At 46.9% G+C, this 23,844-nt stretch overlaps 1 protein-coding gene across 1 annotated transcript in view; it reads right to left on the reverse strand.

Moving 5' to 3' along the window:
• Nucleotides 1–847: 847 nt before the first annotated feature.
• The window catches only part of LOC144732900 (semaphorin-3D-like), a 129,988-nt gene continuing 106,991 nt past the window's right edge, over nt 848–23,844 (reverse strand). The window contains exons 10-18 of the mRNA XM_078614563.1: nt 23,078–23,147; nt 20,988–21,132; nt 18,882–19,101; nt 15,849–15,937; nt 14,158–14,199; nt 10,794–10,951; nt 9,319–9,380; nt 3,682–3,815; nt 848–1,436 (exon numbers count right to left, since the gene is read on the reverse strand). Coding sequence (XP_078470689.1) covers nt 915–1,436; nt 3,682–3,815; nt 9,319–9,380; nt 10,794–10,951; nt 14,158–14,199; nt 15,849–15,937; nt 18,882–19,101; nt 20,988–21,132; nt 23,078–23,147 — 1,442 coding nt within the window. The 3' untranslated portion in view covers nt 848–914. The remainder of the gene's footprint in view (nt 1,437–3,681; nt 3,816–9,318; nt 9,381–10,793; nt 10,952–14,157; nt 14,200–15,848; nt 15,938–18,881; nt 19,102–20,987; nt 21,133–23,077; nt 23,148–23,844) is intronic.

A 23,844-nucleotide genomic window follows, 5' to 3' on the forward strand; every position in this document is an offset into this window, starting at 1 on the left:
AATTATACGCAAAGTAGATTACAAACACACAAAACATAACCGCTCGCTTATCGTAATCCCTTCATATTCCAGTTGATAGAAACTTAACGCAAGGTTGAGGCACGTGGAATGTCTTTGGCCAAATCTGATTCTTGTGCGTATTTGGCATTTAAACATGAATATTATTCGGTTATTAACTTAAAACGAATAGTTAATCAGTACTAGTGTATCACTGTTGCTCACTTTCGTGAGTCTCCTTTAAAAGGATAGCGTATAGAATATATATTGTGTCCCGTGGTCAATGACGGAATTACACTTTAACTTTTGTGCATAGAACACATGTAAAAAAATATGTTGTCATGCTTAGAAATATGTTTTTGTTCAGACACAAAAATAAAACGTGCAATTCACGAGCGTTATAAATTGAGGAGGGCCATTTCCGACCTCGTCTGAATTATCCATCAGCCTCAACAACAAACATCCTGTTGCTTACATTTAGTTTCGAAAGCACATATTGAGAGTTGACACGTGAAAGATGGGTTTGATAAGAGAAAAAACATTCCTTTTCAAATATATTGCCCAAAAGTGGCCATTTTAATTGATCTCTTTTGTTATTTATTCTCCAATTAAATTCACTAAGGCATGCTGTATCGAGATATTTATTTTGTTTACCTGTCTACGAGGGAGAAACCACTACTTCATAAAAACAGACTAATTACGAATACCATCACATTATATGTTATACAATAGAGCCAGTAAAAGCCTCTAAGCCCCCCCCCTCCCCGCAAGAACATCTGCAAATTTAATCTTACGTCCCCCCCCCCTTATTTTCAGCATCAAAGGACTTCAGCCGCATTCATCAGTGACGTATTTTCTCTTCAAATAATTTATTTCGGAGCGCTAACCGACCCAGGCCGCCACCACCGCCGCCACACCTAACGCTGTCCGGTAGCCCCGCTCACCGCGGCAGACCTGTGCCTGTCGCGGCGATTCCTGCTCTTGATCTCTCTCTGCTTCGTCTTGCCGGCGCTGTCTCCGTCGAAGGCGTCGCCGGTCACCCCCGTCGGCCCTCCTCCTCCTCCGCCGCCGCCCCCCCCCACCGCCGCCCCGACGGGCCTCCCCTTGACCGAGCGCTTGCGCCACAGCTGCTCGCAGTAGCCGTCGGGGCCCAGCGAGGACGGCGCCCCCAGGAGCCTCATCACGTCCTTGTACCGCGCGCGCAACGGCGGCTTGCGCTGCGGCGGCGGCGGTCCGTCGCGCCGACCTTTGACCCGACCCCCGAGCTCGTCGGGGGAGTCCGAGAGGTCGCCGGGCAGGACGCGCAGGGCGACGCGCGTCACCGTCTGCGAGAAGGACTTCTCGCGAGCGCGGCAGTAGTACTTGCCGGCGTCGCGGCGGTGCAGGCGGCGGATGAGCAGGCCGTGCTCCGTCTTGGCGACGCGGTCGTCGGACTTGACCTGCACGGCGGCGCCGTGACGACGGGAGGAGAGGGAGGAGGGAGACCGATCGCTGGGTGACCGAGAACGGCCCCGTCGTAGACGATACAAGCGACGATAATAATAAATAAGCCTCCTATGAGAATAGGGTTTACCCTTTCTGGCAATAAAACACGTGCTAAGATGTTAAAACACCAAACTGAAACCTTTTTGCAAGGAGCCATGTCTGCATTAAGCCTCAAATAAGCCTCCTTTCATTACCTGTTCCACGCCTCCCCCATATGAAGTATAAATATATTTCAATATAAATCACATCGGCCATGCGACCTGCTGATGAGACAGTGAAATGTCGAAACTGGTCCAGCATTTTCTTACATTTTCTACTTGGAATGACAGATATGAGAAGAAAGGAGTATTGTCTGCTGGTTTATTTTGTTAATTTGCCCTCTCCACAATACGAATTATACTCTCCACGATGACATCAATGGTTATTTTCGTACACAGGCGCGCACTTTTTTCCACGCTTTCCAACATGCGTTTGTCCGCCAAAGTGTTTGGTTAGCGATAGTAAACTGCAACGCTTGCGCCAGCCACGGGAAGCTTCGCCCCCCTCCCTTAGGCCGCCACGAGACAACGGGGAGCCAGGGTAGCGGCTCCACTGAGTGAGGCACGGCGGGTAAACACTCGGATCCACGTAGCCAGAGGCTCCGTCGGCTTAGTCCCTCATAGTTGAGATGATGCTTCCGGCCATGTCGGATCTCCTTTACGGGAGTTATTGTGCCCCTTTCATACAGACGGACGGACGGACCGAGATGCGTAAACGCTTTTAACTTTAACTCGAATTGGCGCCGATTTTAATCAAATCGGCGCCAATTTTAATAAAATCGGCGCCATTTTTTGCGCAGTCTGTCACGCCGCTGCTCGATCTGCCCAACTCACCCTTTGTTTTTCTTTGGTTTGATTATTTACGTTGCCTGCATGTATATATATATACAGTATATACTGTGTGTACGAACTCCTTGAGTTCACATGGCGAATTTGTACAGCCTCTAATACTATAACAGGATGCTGGCAAGACGGTTAGCGCACTGGAACTGAAATCCAGAGGGCACCGGTTCGATCTTCCAGCGGCGGCAATCATTTTGAAGTTTCTTAAATCCCCCACCCAGCAGTACGAGCGGATGCCTCACAGTTAGTCGGAAGGTCCCGTGGCCAGTGAGGAAGAGTAGGCCAAAAATTCCCTCTATAGGAGCTTTCAAGAGGTCCCTCTAGTTTCGGTCTATTCTGCCAACAGTGCCGTGAGCAAGCATTGCAGGGCTGCACCTTTAACACAAAGAACGTTCTAATTATTATTATTATTTCTGGCCATGCAGGATGTGTTCGTAAGGAACATCTGCTGAACTGTGCTGTAAGCATTACGTGTTCCCCAGGGGTACAGGTCCCTCGGGAGCGCGGGTTTCTTGCAACGTAGCGTTTGGAAGACACTTTTCAAGCAAGACGCTGATCTTGCTCTGCTAATTTGCTCATTTATGTGCCCATTACAGCCACTTTTATTATTATTATTAGAATTATTGTTGCGTGAGTACTTAACTATTGTTAGAGATAGTCCAAGTGTGTTCATTTCAGGTCGCGTTGCAGGTTGAGCACTTCTACTCTCAAGAGGTCAACTCGTGGAGGGTGCACAGGCCCAGTCGGTAGTGCGTCGCGAAAGCCGGAGATTCTCAAGACGACGCAGCCCAACCCGGATATCCACACTTGGATTACAAGCGGCTACAGAAACTTACGCGTTAAATCGTTATAGATGGTTACATAAACATTGGATTGTAATGATGTCACGTCAAACTAAACAATGTTTATGTCACCAGGTAAGGCCCACTGAGCTATGTAGCTCTTTTTCAGAAGCGACCTGGCCACAAATGATAGCTCAACGAAGTAGCTTATCATTGTGTGGAAATGTATAGCAGCCAAATATTGTAAACGCACGTCAATTCTAAACGTGGAGGGAAAACTGGAGGACCCGGAGAAAATTCAGAGGGAGAGATAACACGCAAACTCCAAATATACAACAGGCGTCAGGGTCAGGATCCAACCCACGACCTCCTGCATACCAGGCGAGGTAATTAACATCTCGCCACAGTGGCACCCACATATTCTTTAAAAGGAATAATATATTATTAAGATAAATTATTCCTTTTGAAGCCACAGGGTTATTGATGAGCGTGCTGGGTCCTTGTTGCTGTGGTTCGTGCTTTCTCGATGACCTCACCTCTTCCCACACCTCTTCACGCGGGTGCTGGACGAGCCAAGTGGTGGACGCTTGCCGGGATTTTGGCCGGCACTCCAGGAACGTGGCGTTGCTCTCTACCCCAAACACCACTTTTTCCTCCACGTGTTCTCCCTCTGTGGATGAAGCGGAGGATTTAAAAAAAGAAAAAAAGTTTATTTTACGTCTCCCTTTGTCTCTGTATCATCCGGCTGGCGATGTGGTTTTGAGCTGTGATTAGAGGGCTTAACTCACTATTGGATAACATAAAATAAACTTCACACACACACAGACTGCTGTGTGTTATTGCGCACAAAAGAATACATGGTGACGGTATTAATCATAATCATCATAATAATGCCGTTTACTTTGAATGTAAATGAAAGGTCTACAGTTCACATAACGATCAAGAATCAACCCAGCCCAATCAGCCTACCTATCCACGCCGCCAACGTCAAAACACACACACGAGTGCCACTTTGTGCAACATCAACAACAACTGCCCCCCTCCCCCCCGTAGTAGCGTGGAATTACCACCGCTCCTGCCTCTGATCGCTCCAATGGAGATTCGCGCGCCACCAGCCCAGCGCTCGCTATGAGCTAGGGGACGCATTCGGTTGTTTAACACGAATGCCCTCGGGGTTGGAGACGCCCGGCAGGAGATGGAGCAACGAAATCAGCTTACGCGTAGCAGCTGCGATGGATTTGTTCCATCGCGAGATCCTGAGAGACAGCAATGGCTCGGAGAAGCCTTTATCCAGCAGTGGTTTGATCTTAGCTGCTGCTGATGATGAGGAAGTCCCAGTCGGTAGTCATTCGAACTAATCTGGATGGATATTGTACTGGGTCGACCCCAGAATGGGACTTGAAACACCTATGCTGTTGGTCATGAATCAACCCCACTCGAATCGCGGTGATTTTCGAACAGATTTCTCCCTTGCAATCGGTATTTACACCTGAAACTCATTAATTTTTTTGGGGGGGACACTAAACCAAATAAATAAATAAATTGCCAACTATTAAATGTTATAGACTTCAGTTTTGTTGAAATTCCAGTCTGATTGTGCAGGAATTCGCACACATTTTTTTTTCACGCCACGCTTTTAACATTCGGTAGGATTCCTTTGGATTTTAGGAAGAGGATTGTCCTCCGCGATTGTGCTGTGCTCCTGCCCAAGGGGTTGCTAATTGTGAATCATGGCAATGTGATTGCACCGTAATTTCTTAACAAAAGCGTTCCACGGCTTCCCCCGAGGAATAGGCGCGGAGTCCCGCGCGCGCGCATACCATCGGCGTATTTTCACCATTACTCATTTTCATGCAAAAGTTGCAAGACTGTGCTTGGAAAACACTTCCACTGTATAGGAAACATTTCCAGTGAAAAAAGTGTCGGGAAAAAAAAGAGGTATTTAAAGTATGCGCAGACCCACCAACGTATTTCCTTATTTATCGTAATTGCAAACAAAAACTCAACACATTCATCAATATTACTGTGACCTTAAAGGAAATAGAGCATATATACCAGGTGACGTTTTGGGCTATGGCCCTTCTTCATAACACATTGACGTTGCTATTCTTTAAGAGTTTTCGGCTGCTGTACATTCCACATAAATCTTGATGTGAAGCTTTCGTGACTGCAGGAATCCATACTCTTTGCTTCTTTCGGTACAGTCACGTAGGTAGACAAATAAAATAAATCACAACGTTTCGGGCACAACACAAGCGTCCATCATCAGGTACTTTCCCACCTGATGATGGACGCTTGTGTTGCATCCGAAACGTCGTGATTTATTTGATTTTATACCTACGTGACTTTACCGAAAGAACCAAAGAGTATGGATTCCACATAAAGCCACTTCGTTGAGCTATCATTTGTGATGGGAAGGTCACTTCTGAAAAAGCGCTACATAGTAGCTCAGTGGAGCCTTACCTGGCAAAATAAATGTAAAACAAAAGTTGATGGATGTGTTGCGTTGCGTTGTTAATCGTGATTGTGCACCACTGCCAACGCAGCACGCCCAATGAATGTGTTTAATATGTAAATAGCAGCGCCGTAAAAATGCATTTGTTGTGGGGGAGTGGTGGCGCAGTGCTTAGCGCACTTTAAGGAGCTTCATTTGGTGCCAGTCCAAGGTGACCTCATGACTCAAATGAGCTGCGAATCCTGTTTACAGCCCTGGGCCAGTGGTGAAAATTCTACATTCCTATGATGGGCGGCGGGGCAAGTAATATACCCACAGGACAACCACTGTTAACTTCCCCACAAAGAGGTCCTCGTTTTATCCATCCTGGAGAGATGATGGGTTGAGTCAACCCCACAACCCGGATTTGAACTCACAGCCTTCTAGTTGCGAGGCTCTCGCTCTACCCGGTCCGTTCATGAATTCTATTCATGTGGGGGTAGAGTGGTGGTGCAGTGGCTATCAAACCCAGCGACTTGAGTTTGAATTCCTAGCCATGGTGCTGTCTAAACTATTTTTTCTATTTAAACAATGTTTTATTTTAGCAGGTAAGGCCGACTGAGCTACATAGCTCTTTTTCAAAAACGACCTGGCCACAAATGATAGCTCATCGAAGTGGGTGGAAATTTATAGCAGCTAAATACTGTGAACGGCCTGGTTTTGATTCTAAATGTGGAGGGAAATACCCGGAGGACCCGGAGAAAAATCCACGCGACCACGGGGAGAGAGACGCGCAAAACTTGAAATACACGGTGTTTGAAAGAGATGGACCAGATTTGAAATCGCTATATCTCTGCAACCACGAACCGCCCATGAATGAAACTCTTACCACTAAAGAGGGCGGGGCATAGAGAGGGCGGGGCATAGAGAGGGCGGGGCATAGAGAGGGCGGGGCATAGAGAGGGCGGGGCATAGAGAGGGCGGGGCATAGAGTTTAAAATGATTACCGCTCGATGCCTCTCCCAGCGCACAAACAGCCGCTAGCCTCAGTCATTCACAAGACGCGCTGCCTCAACGTTGGATAGGTCGCACGGGACCCCAAGACTTGGCGCTACACTCTTGGCCCCCAAGATCCCCAGACATCACCACACCCTGCGACTTTTTGTTGTGGGGATACGTCAAAGACCCGTGGTGTTTTTGTGCCACCATTAGCGACTAATCTGGATGAACTCAAAAACAGAATCACGGCAGCGGTGACTTCAGTGGAAGAAGACACATTGAGAGGCGTTTGGGACGAATTCAACTATCGTCTCGATGTTGTCCGTAAAGGTGGAGGGCAAATAAAGCATTTATAAAATGGTTAGTAAAATTTGATAACTCATTAAACCATATGTAACTTTTTGTGTAATTGTAATATGTTGCCATCGTGAAATATACTGCTTTGAAATTGGGTCAATCTGTTTAAAACACCCTGTATACAGCAGGCATGAGGGTCACGATCAAACCGACAACCTCCTGTATACCAGGCGAGGTAGTTAACATCTCGCCACCGACCCCTGCCCTCACCAACCGCAACCCACACCGACCAGGGCGGTGAAGTATGGTTAAAAAATCCCATTGATCCCAGCATGGGGAGGCCTTCACGACGAAAGGCTGACCATTGCTCTGTCAACAATTCAGACCAAAAACTCTTTGACTTTGTCCGAGTTATAAATATACTGCAATTGGTAATGTTTAAATAATAGATGAAAGTAGATTCCGACAAAATCTAAGTTTGCAAAAATATCCTGTAGGATCTATATAATGTAATTTACGATTATCAACAGCGTCGTAGTTGTTTTAACAAGAAAGAGTAAAATGTGTGTTTTTTTTTATTTCGCTGGAAATGGAAGCTTTATGTATACTTCACAAGTTGTGTATTTCTTTCCGCTAGAAGAATAGTTCTCTCTAAAGTCAACATCGTCGATTGGGGGGGGGGGTCGGTGCAGGCGGGTAACACCCCCACTCCACTCGCAGCATTTGATATAAACAGCGGCGCAAGTATAAACGTAAGTATAAACAGTGCCTCAAGTATAAAATAGTTCTCATTCAAGGCTGCGGTGGCCACACAACGAGTCGCAGTGTTTGCCCTTTCCGAGGGGGCGGGGGGGGGCATTTCGTTGACATTTCGTTGCCTTTCGGTGTATTAACGGACGAGACCACGTGGCCAGTCTGCAGAGAGTGAGACGGAGGGAGAGAATCTGGCAGCCGTTCAGCAAAATATCAACGGCCACGCGCCTCGCTCCAACGCCGCCGCATTTACGGGGACACATTTACTGGGGGGGCCAAAGACGAAAAACGAAATAAAAAAAAAGGCACCTGATAAATAATTCACGGTAAAAAAGAAGGCGCAGCCCCTGCAATAGCTGGCTCGCGTGACCCGCTGGCGGAACGTGCCTCCGCTCGAGGCAGCTCCAGACAGCCCCGTCTCGGAGGGTACCCTCTGCCCACTCTTGCAGGCCGGCCAGACGCCTTGGAAGAGATGTGAGCACCCACGCGTTGGGCCACCGCACGCGCTCAACCTAATTGTGGTGAACCAATTGATGTCGCTGGGTGCATAGAGGCAGCAGGGTTGGTAGAGGGGGGTGGTGGTTTATAAAATCTGCTCCAATGGTTCAACCAGGGAGTCGCACCAATAGATTGTCAGGAGGTCGTGGGTTCGATCGCGACCTTGACTGCCTGCATACTTGGAATTTGCGTGTCTTTCTCCCCCGTGGTTGTGTGGATGTTTTCCCGGCTCCTCCTGGTTTTTCCCTTCAAATTTTGAAAGATGTGTTTAGAGTATTTTAGCTGCTGTTGATTTCCACGTGATAAGCCACTTCATTGAGCCATCATTTGTGGCCAGGTCGCTTCTCTAACAGAGCTGCATAGCTCAGTGGGCATTACCTGGACAAATAAAAAAAAACGTTTTTTATTTACTCTAAAAATATTTTAGTTTACTCTAAAAATATTTTCCAGCCAATCAAACCATTAAACATTCGCAAACCTGGACAAAATAACTCAAGACAAACCTATAATCATGCTTTGAGACAATTGATCAAATGTTACACGGAGTAACGCACTCAATGATTGTTTAATCGAACAATCTAATTGTATATCTATAGAGTGCCTCCACTCAAAGGCGCTTCACATAGTTTCAAAAATGATGACAGAATTTAATTATTTAGATGGCAGGGGCGTACGAGGTACAATGTATCCAGTTCATCAAATATGTGCGCGTAATAATCGTTTATTATTAATACAAAGATCTTTGTTTGTGGTGGAAAATACAAAATTGACGTGTTTTCCACATTGGAGATATTCTGTTTTTAGGGGAACTCGAAAAAGTCGCCAGATTTGGCGACAAACACTTCTGAGTTGGCAGCGCTGCAGAGAGACCCTGGGTGGTGGTGAATGTGTGTGTGTGTGGTGTATGTGTGTGTAGTGCAGTGTGTGGTGAATGTGTGTGTGGTGCAGTGTGTGGTGAATGTGTGTGTGGTGCAGTGTGTGGTGAATGTGTGTGTGGTGAATGTGTGTGTGGTGTAGTGTGTGGTGAATGTGTGTGTATGTGGAGTAGTGTGTGGTGAATGTGTGTGTGTGTGGTATAGTGTGTGGTGAATGTGTGTGTGTGGTGCAGTGTGGTGAATGTGTGTGTGTGTGGTGCAGTGTGTGGTGAATGTGTGGTGCTGTGTGTGTGTGATGCAGTGTGTGTAGGACGCACCGTTGAGATCCCAGCAGTGTGTGGCGGGGTTACCGTGACGCACGTCCTGCCTGCGTGCCCGCCTGCCCATCCACACGCACACACGCGGTCAGTCACGAGATCATCAATTACAGGAGTATGAACAGCGCACGTGTGTATGTGTGTGCCTTTGTGTGTCGTGGGGGACAAAGATAAGAGGAGTGGTCAGCGTGTTGCGCTACGAACCCGGCGACCCGAGTTCGATTCCCGCTCACGGCCAACACCAGTGACGATTGTCTGAACCAGTCTTGGGCCTCCCCTAGGTCGGCTCAGCCTTAAATGAGTCCCATCGGTTTGTAAAAATCGCCACTAGGAAGACAATGGTGTGCCTGCACGTGGTGCTCACCACCCACTCCCTCGTGTGCCATATCGGCCTTCATAGGTGCTCACTAACAGCACTTGCTCCAAATGTCTGTGAAGGCTATATGGGGGACCTTTGTCTTTGTTGGTGGTGGTGGGTAGCAAAATGCACTAAGATCCTAGTGAAGTGGGCTCAATTCCCAGCTGTGCATGACAACATTGGCGTTGATATATGGGTCTTCCCGCAAGTTCTCGCAGCCTGAAATAAGAACCCGGTGTGGTGTATCCAGTTTGGCAATGCAGATATGGAAAACACTATTTCTGTACTTTAAGAGAAAAACACACAAAAACAATATCAATACATGGGAGCACTGGAAAAACGTGTCCGTTGAAGTTGCCTTAACGACACGTGCTCCGCTAGAATCTGCATAAAGCATCATATCCATGTTCTCGTGTCTGTTGAGCTGGTGAATTTTCGGGCTTAGGACTTGGTGAAGGCTGTTTTAGTCTACGTTGATTTCGTTTCCCTTTGTAAAGTGCGAAACGGCTGGTTTAGTTTGGTATGGCTTTATCTTGACTGTTTGTGATCGTGTTTGGTCTGATCAACTCTGGCCTGTCCTGAGAAAATCTGATCCAGTTTGGTCTGGTCCTATCTCGTCTGTACTGTTCTGGTCTGGGCTCATGTGGTCTCAGCTGATTTTGCCTTATTGTTGATATAATGTCGGCTGTTCTGGGCTGAGCTAGTCTGATCTAGCCTGCTTTGGTTAGATCTGCTTTTCTCTGGTTTGATCCCATCTGTTCTGTGTAGATTTGGTTTTCTCTGGTCTAATCCAGCCTGTTCTTGTTAGATTTGGTTTTCTCTGGTCTATTCCAGCCTGTTCTGGTTTGATCTGGTTTTCTCTGGTTTGATCCTGCATGTTCTGGTTTGATCTGGTTTGATCTGGTTTTCTCTGGTCTGATCCAGCCTGCTCTTGTTAAATCTGGTTTTCTCTGGTTTGATCCAGCCTGCTCTTGTTAAATTTGGTTTTCTCTGGTTTGATCCAGCCTGCTCTGGTTAGATCTGGTTTTCTCTGGTCTGATCCAGCATACTCTTGTTAAATCTGGTTTTCTCTGGTCTGATCCTCCGTTAGTTCTGCACCACTCGTGGCTGGACTTACCGCTTAGCGGTGGGGAAGTATCGCGTGCAGGCGCTGCCGTCCCACGCGCAGTAGGGGTCGCGTGCCAGGCAGCACTCGGAGCAAGCACGCCCGTAGCTGGAGCAGCGATGCAGGGACAGCTGCGCCACGCCGGTGCGGGAACCCACGTACAGCTGCTGCTGCGCTCGAGACATGATGTAACGCTCGGTTAACCGCTCGAAGCAGGGTACACGCAGTAGCAGTGGCGGTTCGTGGTTGCAGGTTAAAGAGGGCGACAAAGTCCACCTCGGGGTGCTTCCGGTCTTGGGAGATGATGCGTGCACGTGGATTCGCTAAGCAACTGGATTGAGATGGCAGCAGCTTTGCAATCAGTGTTTACTCACGCAGAGACCCACAGACTGACATAGTGACCCATAGACTCGCATAGAGACCCATAGACTCGCACAGAGACCCATAGACTATCGTAGAGATCTATAGACTCACATAGAGACTCATAGACTCGCACAGAGACCCATAGACTCGCGTAGACACACATATGGACCCACTAAGAAACTAGAATGTGATGTCAGTGGATTTGTCATGGGCGTTTTCTCGCACAGAGACCCATAGACTCACACGCAGCGTCCCCACAGACTAACGCCGCGGTAGCGCCTTTGCCCGCTTGCCGCAGAGATTGTTACAGAAGAGCCCACCGGTCGCCCCGGTTAATACCGCGGGTACACTGACCATGCAATAACCATACATTGACCATACATTGACCATGCATTAACCATACATTGACCATACATTGACCATACATTAACCATACATTAACCATACAATAACCATACATTTTACCATACATTAACCATACATTGACCATACATTAACCATACATTGACCATGCAATAACCATACATTGACCATACATTAACCATACATTGACCATGCAATAACCATACATTGACCATACATTAACCATACATTGACCATGCAATAACCATACATTGACCATACATTAACCATACATTGACAATGCAATAACCATACATTGACCATACATTAACCATACATTGACCATGCAATAACCATACATTGACCATACATTAACCATACATTGACCATGCAATAACCATACATTGACCATACATTAACCATACATTGACCATGCAATAACCATACATTGACCATACATTAACCATACATTGACCATGCAATAACCATACATTGACCATACATTAACCATACATTGGCCATGCAATAACCATACATTGACCAAACATTAACCATACATTGACCATGCAATAACCATACATTGACCATACATTAACCATACATTGACCATGCAATAACCATACATTGACCATACATTAACTATACATTGACCATGCAATAACCATACATTGACCATACATTAACCATACATTGACCATGCAATAACCGTACATTGACCATACATTAACCATACATTGACCATGCAATAACCATACATTGACCATACATTAACCATACATTGACCATGCAATAACCATACATTGACCATACATTAACCATACATTGACCATGCAATAACCATACATTGACCATACATTAACCATACATTGACAATGCAATAACCATACATTGACCATACATTAACCATACATTGACCATGCAATAACCATACATTGACCATACATTAACCATACATTGGCCATGCAATAACCATACATTGACCATACATTAGCCATACATTGACCATGCAATAACCATACATTGACCATACATTAACCATACATTGACCATGCAATAACCATACATTGACCATACATTAACCATACATTGACCATGCAATAACCATACATTGACCATGCATTAACCATACATTGACCGTGCAATAACCATACATTGACCATGCAATACGCGATGCCGCCGCATGCTTCACAGCAGGCGCTCAAAATCCCGCGACGTCATTGGGCCGCGTGTGTAAGCGTCATTGGGCCACAGTTGAAAATTCTTTGCAGATCGCAATGATTGGCGAAGACCACGCACGGTAACCAACATTGCCTCCTCCGTCCGTGAAACACGGCGACTCCGTTATAGCCTTGCGCTACACGAATGGTGCGAATGGGAAATGTGCTCATGATTTTATTTGATCGACTTTTCCACCTTTACATGCACGGAGCTTTGAGATCCACTTTTTACGGGTGCCTTACACATCTAAATGAGTATTTATTAGTGGAGCGCTGACTGTTCAATACAATGGCCAAATCCTTGCTGCATCCCTTGACCGTCACGGTTATTGCGAATAAAAATAAGTTGATTACCGTGTTCCGGTTAAGGGATACAGAATAAATATTTTATTCTGTGCTAAAATGTTATCTTTTAGGGCTGAAAGCGAAATTATAAATACATATGGCACTTGCTTTTCTTGCTGCCTCTTAGGCATAAATGTGTCTGTTTTAAAAACGTAACCAAACGTTGAATTTTCACAGCATGAAATGTCTCAAGTGATGACAGATATTATTTGAGACAATACAATGCTCTTTCGACAGGGCTTCTTGTGAAAGCCGCCGAATAACACGATTCACATCCTGTTAACATTATCTTCATTTTAACATTACTGGAGACATCTAAAGCCCCAGTCGTGCTTTGGAAAATAACTCGGTTACATGACAATACTCTGCGTAAAACAGATCTCGCAGACGAGAGCATTATCATTCACTGCACTGAAATGTCTCACAATTTTTTTTACAACTACACATGAAGGATATTTATCATATTTGTCGCCTATTTTATTTTTTAAATGAGCTGCCCCTTGCTTCTGAACGGCACGTACGTCCAAGCAGTGCAGCCAAAAAACTGTTTTTCGTCAAGAGTGAAGGCCCTCAACAAATGTACGTGTTTAGCTAATCAAGCAGCCAACTACCGGCATGAATACAGCTCCAGCAACACCACGCACGAGAGCTCAGCCGTCGTGGATTGCTTTGCTTTAGGACGACAAAAACAGGCCCTGGCGTCCATTAAACCAATAATTGACACGCGGGGATTTGACACGTGACACCAGGGTGACTGTACTAATGTCTAGTGTCACGTGACCAGGGCGACTGTGCTACTGTCTAGAGTCACGTGACCAGGGTGACTGTGCTACTGTCTAGTGACACGTGACCAGGGTGACTGTACTACTGTCTAGTCACGTGACCAGGGTGACTGTACTACTGTCTAGTGTACGTCACCAAGGTGACTGTACTACTGTCTAGTCACGTGACCAGAGTGACTGTACTACTGTCTAGAGTCACGTGACCAGGGTGACTGCTACTGTCTAGTCACGTGACCAGGGTGACTGTACTACTGTCTAGAGTCACGTGACCAGGGTGAATGCTTGTTACTGTCTAGTGATGCTGGTGGTGGCGCTTGTGGAACTCACCCGCTTAGGCGATATTTTCAGAGACAAGATCGGAGTTGGCTCCTGCAATGTGTGCGCAACAAGAGGGGTTATGGAATAACAACAACAATAACAACAAAAACAACAACAACACATCGTCATACTGTATTAAAGCTGTGTTCGTGACTGTTTTGCCCCAATTGTTTGTTTTAATGTCTTGTCGGCTTGATGTCATGGGCAGTGGCTACTTCTTCCAAGTGTTGAGGCTCCGCAAACCCTTGCAGGACCAGCTACCTCCCCCCTCTCCCGACGATGTTGTTTGGGCTGAGGGGTTCTCGGTCCCAAAATACCTGATCCTGGGGGGTTGGATACCAGATGCCCATTCTTTCCTTTAAGGAGGTAAAAGGGCTTATACTGCTGCAAGCTACAAATTTGATCATATTGAAAGGCTGATTTAAGATGTGTGGTCTGCGGAGGCACTTTCTATCTCCTAAACAGCACGTGACCACCACTCATGAAACGCTTGGGTGTTACCTGACATGCTTCCAGAGAGGCCAGGATGGTGTAGGGGTGTCAGGGGAAGGATTCCCACCAATAGGAGGGTTAGTGTGAGGGGTAATCGAGGAGATAGAAGGGGAGAACGGACGGGAAGTAGGGGCCTTTGGCGGGAACGAGATTGGGACGGCTGGGGACAGGTGTGGATGGGAGAAAAGGATTAAAAGACGAACCCCCTGCAACCTTGTGTCGGCTCTCCTTTACAATGGTACTGATTCAGCTCCTGACAGTGGAATGGCAGCCTATCATCTCCAGCGATCACTTTCATGTTCTACGTGGACAACTCCACAGCGATCGCCTCGTGTGTCCGCGTTGAGGGGAGGGAGGGTCGGTCAGTCTTCTTCCTTTACCAAAATGGCCTTGGTCAGAGGAGGTCATAGATGGCTCCCCCATGGGACCTCCAGCACTTGATTATTTTAGTTTAGTTAAATGAAAGCGTGTAAATAAAAAAGAAGATGCACAGGATGATCCGTTTATAAATAGCCGACTAAATAGCTTTAATTATTTTCAATTTATAATTTATTAATAATTTTATCTTAAATTTTATTATTTTTATTTTTTGTTTTCTATCTACGTTACTTTACCGAAAGAACCAAGCAAATAGGTACTCTTTGGTTCTTTCGGTAAAGTCACGTAGGTATAAAATAAAATAAATCACGACATTTCGGGCGCAACACAAGCATCCATCATCAGGTGCAAAAGCCAAGAATATGAACCGAAAATATGAATTCCTGCAGTCACGAAAGTTTTAATTCAAAATTTATAATGGCCCCCTTTGAATACTGTAAGCAAATTGGGCTGGCTTTTGTTGGACAGAGTGTATTAAACGACTGAGATACAGATTTAAGGGATAGAATGTATGTATTTAGATTGTCGAGGGCATTGAAAGATTATTGGAAAAATAAGAATAGGTTTTACCCTTTCTGGCAATACTGCAGGTGTTAAGATGTTCAAACACCAAGTACCTTTTGCAAGGAATTCAGTCTGCATTAACTACACGTACACGTGGGTGAAAATGCAAACAAACACGCTCTGATAATTAAATATCCATTGTCTTTGAAACTGATTTGCCCATAGAAATATAATTTCTCTACCTTATTTTAGTGAAGTATCTATAAACGTATCACCCTCCACACTCACACGGATGAGTTCACACCGTAGTCACGCAGGCTACACACCTTGAAGACTCGCAGCTCTTCCAGGATGACCTCCTCCGCCTCCCAGCTGCTCTTACTGATGCTGATCGCCTTGAGCACCGTGCCAGCATCTTATACCAGGAAAGACGAAGACAAAGATCCCCCGTATAACTTGAACAGACTGTTGGGGCAAGTGCTGTTAGCGAGCACCGATGAAGGCCGGCATGGCGCACGAGGGGGTGGTGACCAGCAGAATGCCCGGCCGCCTTTGTCTCTCCAGTGGCGATGTTTACACACGCACACCAGATACTCATTTGAGGCTGAGTCGACCTAGGGGAGGCCCATGACCAGTACAGATAATCATCAATGGTGTTGGCCGTGAGCGTGAATTAAACCCGGGTGGCCAGGTTCGTAGCGTAGCGCACTGACCGCTACATGACCGCTCCCCGCACAGAGACACGCGCACACACAGGAAATATTTAACTACATTTAAAATGCGCACTTTATTTTCCATTCTTCTGCCCTATGGCAATATGAAGTTAGCAACTTTATATAGGTGTGGATATGGTCCGTGAATGGGAAGTGCAGGGGGCAGTGCTGGATCCATGGTCTGGCTACGCTTACTGCAGTCAATTTTTTGTATAAATACGAACATACACGCACAAAGCGAATGGCTACAATGTGCAAATGCAAGAGCTGAGTGAGAGAGACCCTTTCCTAACAGCCGCCTCTCTCATTTCCCCCACCCCCTTTGACCTTCCCTCTCTGTCCTAATAATCGCCCCCTCTCCCCGCCCTTCTTCCCCGTGTTGTATACAAGCGGACACGATGTCGCCCTCAATCGCTGTGCATCGCAGCCCCGATGACTCAGCGTCTCCATGGGGGTCACGGCGGTTCGGGACGGCGCGCCGCTGCTCAATCTGCCCGACTCGCCACCGTGGGCGCCGCGGTGGCTAGGAGATGTTAACTAGCTCGCCTGGTGTACAGGAGGACATGGGTTCGATCTCGACCCTGACGCCTGCCGTATATTTGGGGTTTGCGTGTCTCTCTCATCATCATCATCATCATCACGGTGGCTAGGAGATGTTAACTACCTCGCCTCGTATACAGGAGGTCATGGGTTCGATCCCGACCCTGACGGATGGATATTTGGAGTTTGCGGGTCTCTCTTTACCAGTGGTCTTGTGGATATATCTCCGGATCCTCCGGGTTTCCCTCCATGTTTCGAATTGACATGTGCTTACAGTATTTGGCTGCTATAAATTTCCACGTGATAAGCCACATCGTAGAGCTATTACTTGTGGCCTGGTCTTTTTTGAGGCTTTGTGGCCAAAGCCTCACAGAGTCTCAAAACTCTGTTTTCAAGAGGGTCCTGCCAAGTCTCCGCAGTAGGTGCGACGTTGTAATGTATAATGTTGCATACATTTCAAAACACTACCATTTGACACACAAACTATTTATTATACTGTACTGTCCTGATTATTAGTTTCTTTTTATGTCAAATTGTAAATTGCTTAAACTGACAAAATACCTCACCTAATGCCAGTCGTTAAATATAACTCTTTCTATGTTTTTGAAATAATGTAAATGTCACTGTGACAGAGAGGAGACCTTCATCCAGAGCAAGTGGATTCACCATGGCTGCTGCTGCTGCTGATGATGAACTCCTGAGAAATTCGTCATCATCATCATCACGATCCATGGGCAGATAGCCCCGTAGGTGTCCACTGCACATTCCGTCATTTGTTTCCGCGTTCCTCTCCGTCTTGTGCCAAGCAGTGGTCACATCTTTCTGGCACAAGCCTCTTACGTCCGTCGTCGAGCTGATTCTCTGTTCGGCCTTTGTCCGACACAACAAAAAATCGTATCCAACTAAAATGAACGCGGCCGACTCCGGCATTGCGCTCGAGCCAACTGCGACTTAAACACCGACGTGACCTCACTTGACCGCGCTGGAGTCGGTGCCAAATTCTGGCGCGCTGTCTGCATTGGCAGCCAGAAACCGCCGTCCCCTGCCGTGCGGCACGGAGGCAAAATCAACACGCGTCTCTGCGTGGTGGGGGGGCTGGGGGGCTGGGAGGGGGGGGCAGCAGAGGAGACACCGGGGCTGCAGACGGCACGGAGGGGCCCAGCGGAGAGAGCAACTCATTCATAGCTCCTCAACGGAACCAGTGTGGGCCCGAAGGAGGGGGGGGGGTCTGCCCAGTGCAATGTGAAAGCAGCAATCAAGATCGCGGACGCTTGGCCCGCCAACCCATTCATGAGATCGCTTGGCTGCACGTAAAGTGTAGCTGAATAATTCTAGGTAGAAAATATATACTCTTAGGTTTTTTCGGTAAAGTCACGTAGGTAAAAAATGAATAATAAAAATATCTAATAATAAATAATAGAAAAATAATAGAAATAAAATAATAAATCACGACGTTTCGGAGGCAACACAAGCTTCCGTCTTCAGGTGGAACCGTCACAGCACAATTGCTGTATCAAGTGAAGAGAAGTCCCAAGAGACCCGACCTTGTATATATACTGGTTGAGGGGGGAGGAGCCAGGATGGGCCGCGGGAGAGGAGTTGATGTGAGATGGTTAGTACGGCTGCTGCTGCTGGAACTGAGCCTTTGTAATGTAGATGGCAGAAGCAGATAAGCAAGTCAGGACTAAGCAGTCCCTTGCTATGCTGCTGGGTGGGTAAAACTCAAGGCAGGCCACCAGCGTGTGAAAAAAGAAGCTAAACATGATGAAACAAAACTGGCTGTCAATCAGTAAACTGTACGGTAACTAACGAATAGTACCTGTCAAATAAGATGGTCCAAATATGTGTAGTTAAATCTACGTGACTTTACCGAAAAAACCTAAGAGTATGAATCCTTGCAGTCATGAAAGCTTCAAATCTAGAATAGAAAATATATGTTTGAGGGATACGCTCCCAATTTTCCAGATTAATCCAACGTGAGGCTTAGATAGGAAATTTCGGACGACCCGAATTGTTTTTGTGCACGGGAGCAAAACCCACGACCTCCTGTGTACCAGGCGAGGCAGTCAACATCTCCTGGCCACGCGGCGACTGCTCCCCGCGTACCCGTGCCGAGGAAGAAGACGCTGTAGGGGCCGTCGTCGGCCTCCACGCGGTCCACGGCGATGGCGGTGACGCGGGCGGCCCCGGCGAGCGTGAAGGCCGGGCGGCCACGCGAGGGCCTCACGGCGTCGTGCAGGAGGGGGTGGGAGCGGGCGAAGGCCAGCATCTCGTCGGGGAAGTCGCGCGTCGAACGCAGCTGCGGCTCGTACGTGCGGCTCGGGCACTGGTGGAGGAGGGGCGCGCGCGGATGAGTGGAAACTGTTTTTATTGTGAACTGCTACGTTTGTTAATTAAGTACCGGCTTTAATTTGTGCGTGTGGATGCGGCCATGGTGTAAGTGGCCAGCAGCGCACATTGGATTTAAAACTATTAACTATTTTTGTTTTTCCAGGTGAGGTCCACTGAGCTGTACAGCTCTATTTCAGAAGCGACCTGGCCGCAAATGATAGCTCAACGAAGTGGATTATGATAATTGTTTTTTTACCCTTTTATCTGGAAACAAAACTGACACCTTTTTTACAAGGAGTCATGTTTGCATTGACCACAATACCTGATGTCGGAATGCAAACAAAAAACACAACTCTGATAATGTATGCACTGTCCTTGAAATTGATTGGTCCACACCCGAGACAGCTTTCCTTAGAGCCTAGTCTTACATGGTGTTGGACCAGATGACGCCCAAAGGCGCACAACTCAAAGACAATGCACCATCAGAGTTTGAGACTAGGCTCTAAGGAAAGCTGTCTCGAGTGTGGACCAATCAATTTCAAGGACAGTGCATACATTATCAGAGTTGTGTTTTTTGTTTGCATTCCGACCGCAGGTATTGTGGCCAAAGCAAACATGACTCCTTGTAAAAAAGGTGTCAGTTTTGTTGCCAGAAAAAAGGGTAAAAAACCAAATATCATATTTTGCTACTGGCAAAGGAGGTTCCAATGGTGAAGTGGCTTATCATCACGTGGAAATTGACAGCAGAAGCCAAATACTCTAAACGTGTGATGTTGATTAACTATATTATCAATGTGGAGGGAAAAACCAGAGGACCCGGGGAAAAATCCACACGAACACGGGGAGAGAGAGAGAGATGCAAACTCCATGTTTACAGCATGCGTCAGGGTCGGGATCGAACCCAAGACCTCCTGTATACCAGGCGAGGTAGCTAACATTTCGCTGCCACGGTGACTTGCAATGCAGAGGTCGCCGATTCGGCTTGACTCGATCTCCCGGCGCGGCAGCGGCAGTAGAAACGACGGTGCAAGATTCATCCCCCTGCCTCTGTGTCCACCCATCAGCATATTTAGGATAGTCGCATTTAGTCGATGGCCATGTGTGGTGGGGTAAAGTGTGGGTGCTCCAAGCCCCTTCTAAAGTTTTCTGGGCACGTGGGAAGCGACACGTCAGGCATGGTGCTGAACAACACGCTGTACAACCTGACCATGCAGCGGAGAGTGACTATCGGGACGAGATATAAACAAAAACTGTGCACTTTGTGTTGGCATTGTCCACTCTGAACCAAACCCATGCTCGCTGACAAATATTCCATCCACACATCAACACGCACATTACATTAAGCACGATTAAATTGCCTCGTAGCAGCTTTTGGCTGACCATCGAACAAAGACAGTCACTGCATCGCGCGCTTTCAGACGCGCTTCTTGCAGCAGTCTGGAACGCTCTTCCGCCCAATATTAGGACGCCACTGGAGCTATCCACTAAAAAATCTAGATTGACAACTAATTTCTTTTTGTATTTAGTTTGATGTCCTTCCCCCACACCTCCGATTAGCACAATTGGCTACATACGGTGCGAAAAAAGTAAAAAAAAAACATTCATACACACATACATGAACTCGCTAAGTCAGTCGTGATACATGTGTAGGGGTGTCAGAGGAAGGATTCCCACCAATAGGAGGGTTAGTGGGACGCTGACAGGAGAAGGGGGAGGAGTAAGCGAGGAGACATAAGGGGAGAACGGGCAGGAAGAAGGGGAACTTTGGCGTGAACGAGATTGAGACGGCTGGGGACAGGTGTGGATGGGAAAAAAGGATTAAAAGACGAACCCCTTGCAACTTTGTGTCGGCTCTCCTTTGCACATGCTTGTAATGCTCACCATGCCAGGCCTCGGGTAAGGAATCTTGCCCTGGTATTTAAGCCACTGGTGGTCTGCGCCCTCCCGATGAGAGAAGGGCCCGTTGAATACGGCGCGGATGTCAGGCATGGTGTATTCGCACACTGCTGATCCGCGGAAAACAGAGCTGTATGTAACCCACACACACACAAACACACAGACACACACAATCTCTTGTATCCTGAAACGACGAATCATGCCGGCATCAGAAAGGCTAGATTTTGTTGTTTAAATGTTCTGGATCATGCTCGGCTCATGAGAAAGTTAAAGGGCTCGGGCTACCTGTGTAGTGGGCGGAGCTACCTGAGTGGTGGCCGGAGCTACCTGAGTAGTGGGCGGAGCTACCTGAGTGGTGGGCGGAGCTACCTGAGTAGTGTAGTGGGCGGAGTTACGTGAATGGTGGGCGGAGTTACCTGAGTAGTGGGCGGAGCTACCTGGGTGGTGGGCGGAGTTACCTGAGTAGTGGGCAGGGCTACAGGAGTCATGGTCAGGGTTGGCATAGGAGTGGGGAGAATTGGCATTGGAGTGGGCAGGACAATGAGTAGTAGGTGGGGCCATTGTCACTAGTGGCCCAGTGAGTGTAGCTTTATAAAAGTGATTTGAAGCTTTCGTTACTGCAGGAATTACTCTTTGGTTCTTTCGGTAAAGCCACGTATAAAGAAAATAAATTAAATAATAGAGTACGACGTTTCGATTGCAACACAAGCAACCGTCATCAGGTAGAACTAAATTCGAGAGAGAGACAAAACACAGACACGGAGACCCACAGGCAGACACACAAGCAGAGAGAGACAACACAGACACACACAGAGTGTCTATGTTGTGTGTCTCTCTGTGTGTCTCTCTCTCTGCTTGTGTGTCTGTCTGTGTGTCTCCGTGTCTGTGTTTTGTCTCTCTCTCAAATTTAGTTCAACCTGATGACGGTTGCTTGTGTTGCAATCGAAACGTCGTACTCTATTATTAATTTATTTTCTTTCTACGTGACTTTACCGAAAGAACCAAAGAGTTTATAAAAGTGGGTGGAGATGACAGAGGGGAGAGCTAAACAACTATATATTTTATAGTAATAGGTTTTTACCCTTTCAACTGGTACAACAACTGACACCTTTATACAAGGGATCATGTTTGCAATAACCACAACACAAGCAGTCAAAATGCAAACAAAAAGAAACAACTCTGATAATGATATGCACTGTCCTTGAAGTTGATTGGTCCACACCCGAGACAACTTTTCATTATCATTATCAGAGTTGTTTCTTTTTTTTCATTTTGACTGCTTGTGTTGTGGTTATTGCAAACATGATCCCTTGTATAAGGTTTCAGTTTTTGTACCAGTTGAAAGGGTAAAAACCTATTACTATATTTTGCCACTGGTAAAGGAGGTCTCACAGTATATATTATTTTTATTTTACCAGGTAAGGCCCGCTGAGCAAGATAGCTCTTTTTCAGAAGCGACTTATACAACGATGGATGCATCTTTTTGTTTTTTACCACGGTGTCATATTTGTGCAGATGCAGAAATGTTCTTGGGAATCCCACGAGTGGATATCGAGCATTTTGCATCAAGTTCACTTTGGAATTCCCTCCCGTCATTACTCTTTTCGGAATGTCTCCTTCTTTCGTATGGCATGGGGGGGGGGGGAGCAAAAGTTTGTGTAGATACTGTCATCGTTGAATGTTAAGGTCCTTCAACTAATTCAAGGCGGCAGTAGACGCTGCACGGATTGCAGCGATACCGCCAGGGTGTGTGTGGATGCCGCAATTTCATATAGCCCTGCTTAATAAAAAAAAGTTACATTTCTTATCTTTTACAATTTTTATCGCGCTCTTTGATGCTGCCGTTTAATGTTTTGGGGTCTTTGGGCCTGTGTTCAGCAATGTGTGTCAAGTAACCAAAATGAAAACCGTCTCCGACTCGGCGAATCAAACTGTGGGTCACCAGGTTCATGGTGCAGTGCACTACCCACAATGCCACCAACTCGTCCGAATCCCTAAATCACAGGGTTACTTTTACAGATGAAGAATTGACCAAATCCCCCATTTCACGGGGTCCCGTGTCTCGTCAGCCTTACCTTGACGTGGTAAAGACTCCGTACAGAATGGGGGATTTCTCATCCTTCGTTTGAAGCAGAAATACGTCTTCTGCAACAACAACACCACCACCAAACCGATGAATAAAGAAACGGAGTAAAGCGTTACAGAAAGAAAAACCTCGCGTCGTTTCTCTCCCCGTTTAGTCGGCGCAGAGCCCGCGCCGTGGCAGGTCTCGACGGTCGTCAAGTTGTGAGTTTGACACGCGGTCGGTCGTCGACTCCGCCATTCACACCGTTAGGGATCGACACAATGAGCACTGCTTGTGTGTGGGGGGTACGGCTGGCGGGTGCTTTTGTGGGCAAGTCATCAGCAGCTATGGAAATATCGTTCCATAGGAACGTGGAATTTCCACCACTCGCTCATTGCCGTAGACGTGACACGAGCGTGGTCCCACGCGAAACCGAATTTCGGCTTCACTTTATTTTTTTTTAACGAGAAACGAAGCCGTTGACATTGGAAGCCCGTAATGGCAAACGCCCGACTTTTATTATCCCACACGGGGATTGCAAATTGGAACGTTGCACGACGCGCGGAGGCAGCGTTCACCCTGGGTGGTGTCAATCCTCTTTGGGGGGCGTGGGCGCTGAACAAAGCAGTGGGGTGGAGAGGGCTCATGTAAATGTTTAAGTAATTGTCTGTTTTCAACATTAAGTCCCCAACTAAAAAAAACGAGAGCGTCCCTCTCATTCGATGTGTTTCCCTCTGGCTCGTATTTTGCCTCCTGATCCTTTCTTTAACGTCTCGG

The sequence above is a fragment of the Lampetra planeri genome, chromosome 44, assembly GCF_965212315.1.
Source record: "Lampetra planeri chromosome 44, kcLamPlan1.2.h2, whole genome shotgun sequence".
Taxonomy (NCBI): Eukaryota; Metazoa; Chordata; class Hyperoartia; order Petromyzontiformes; family Petromyzontidae; genus Lampetra; species Lampetra planeri.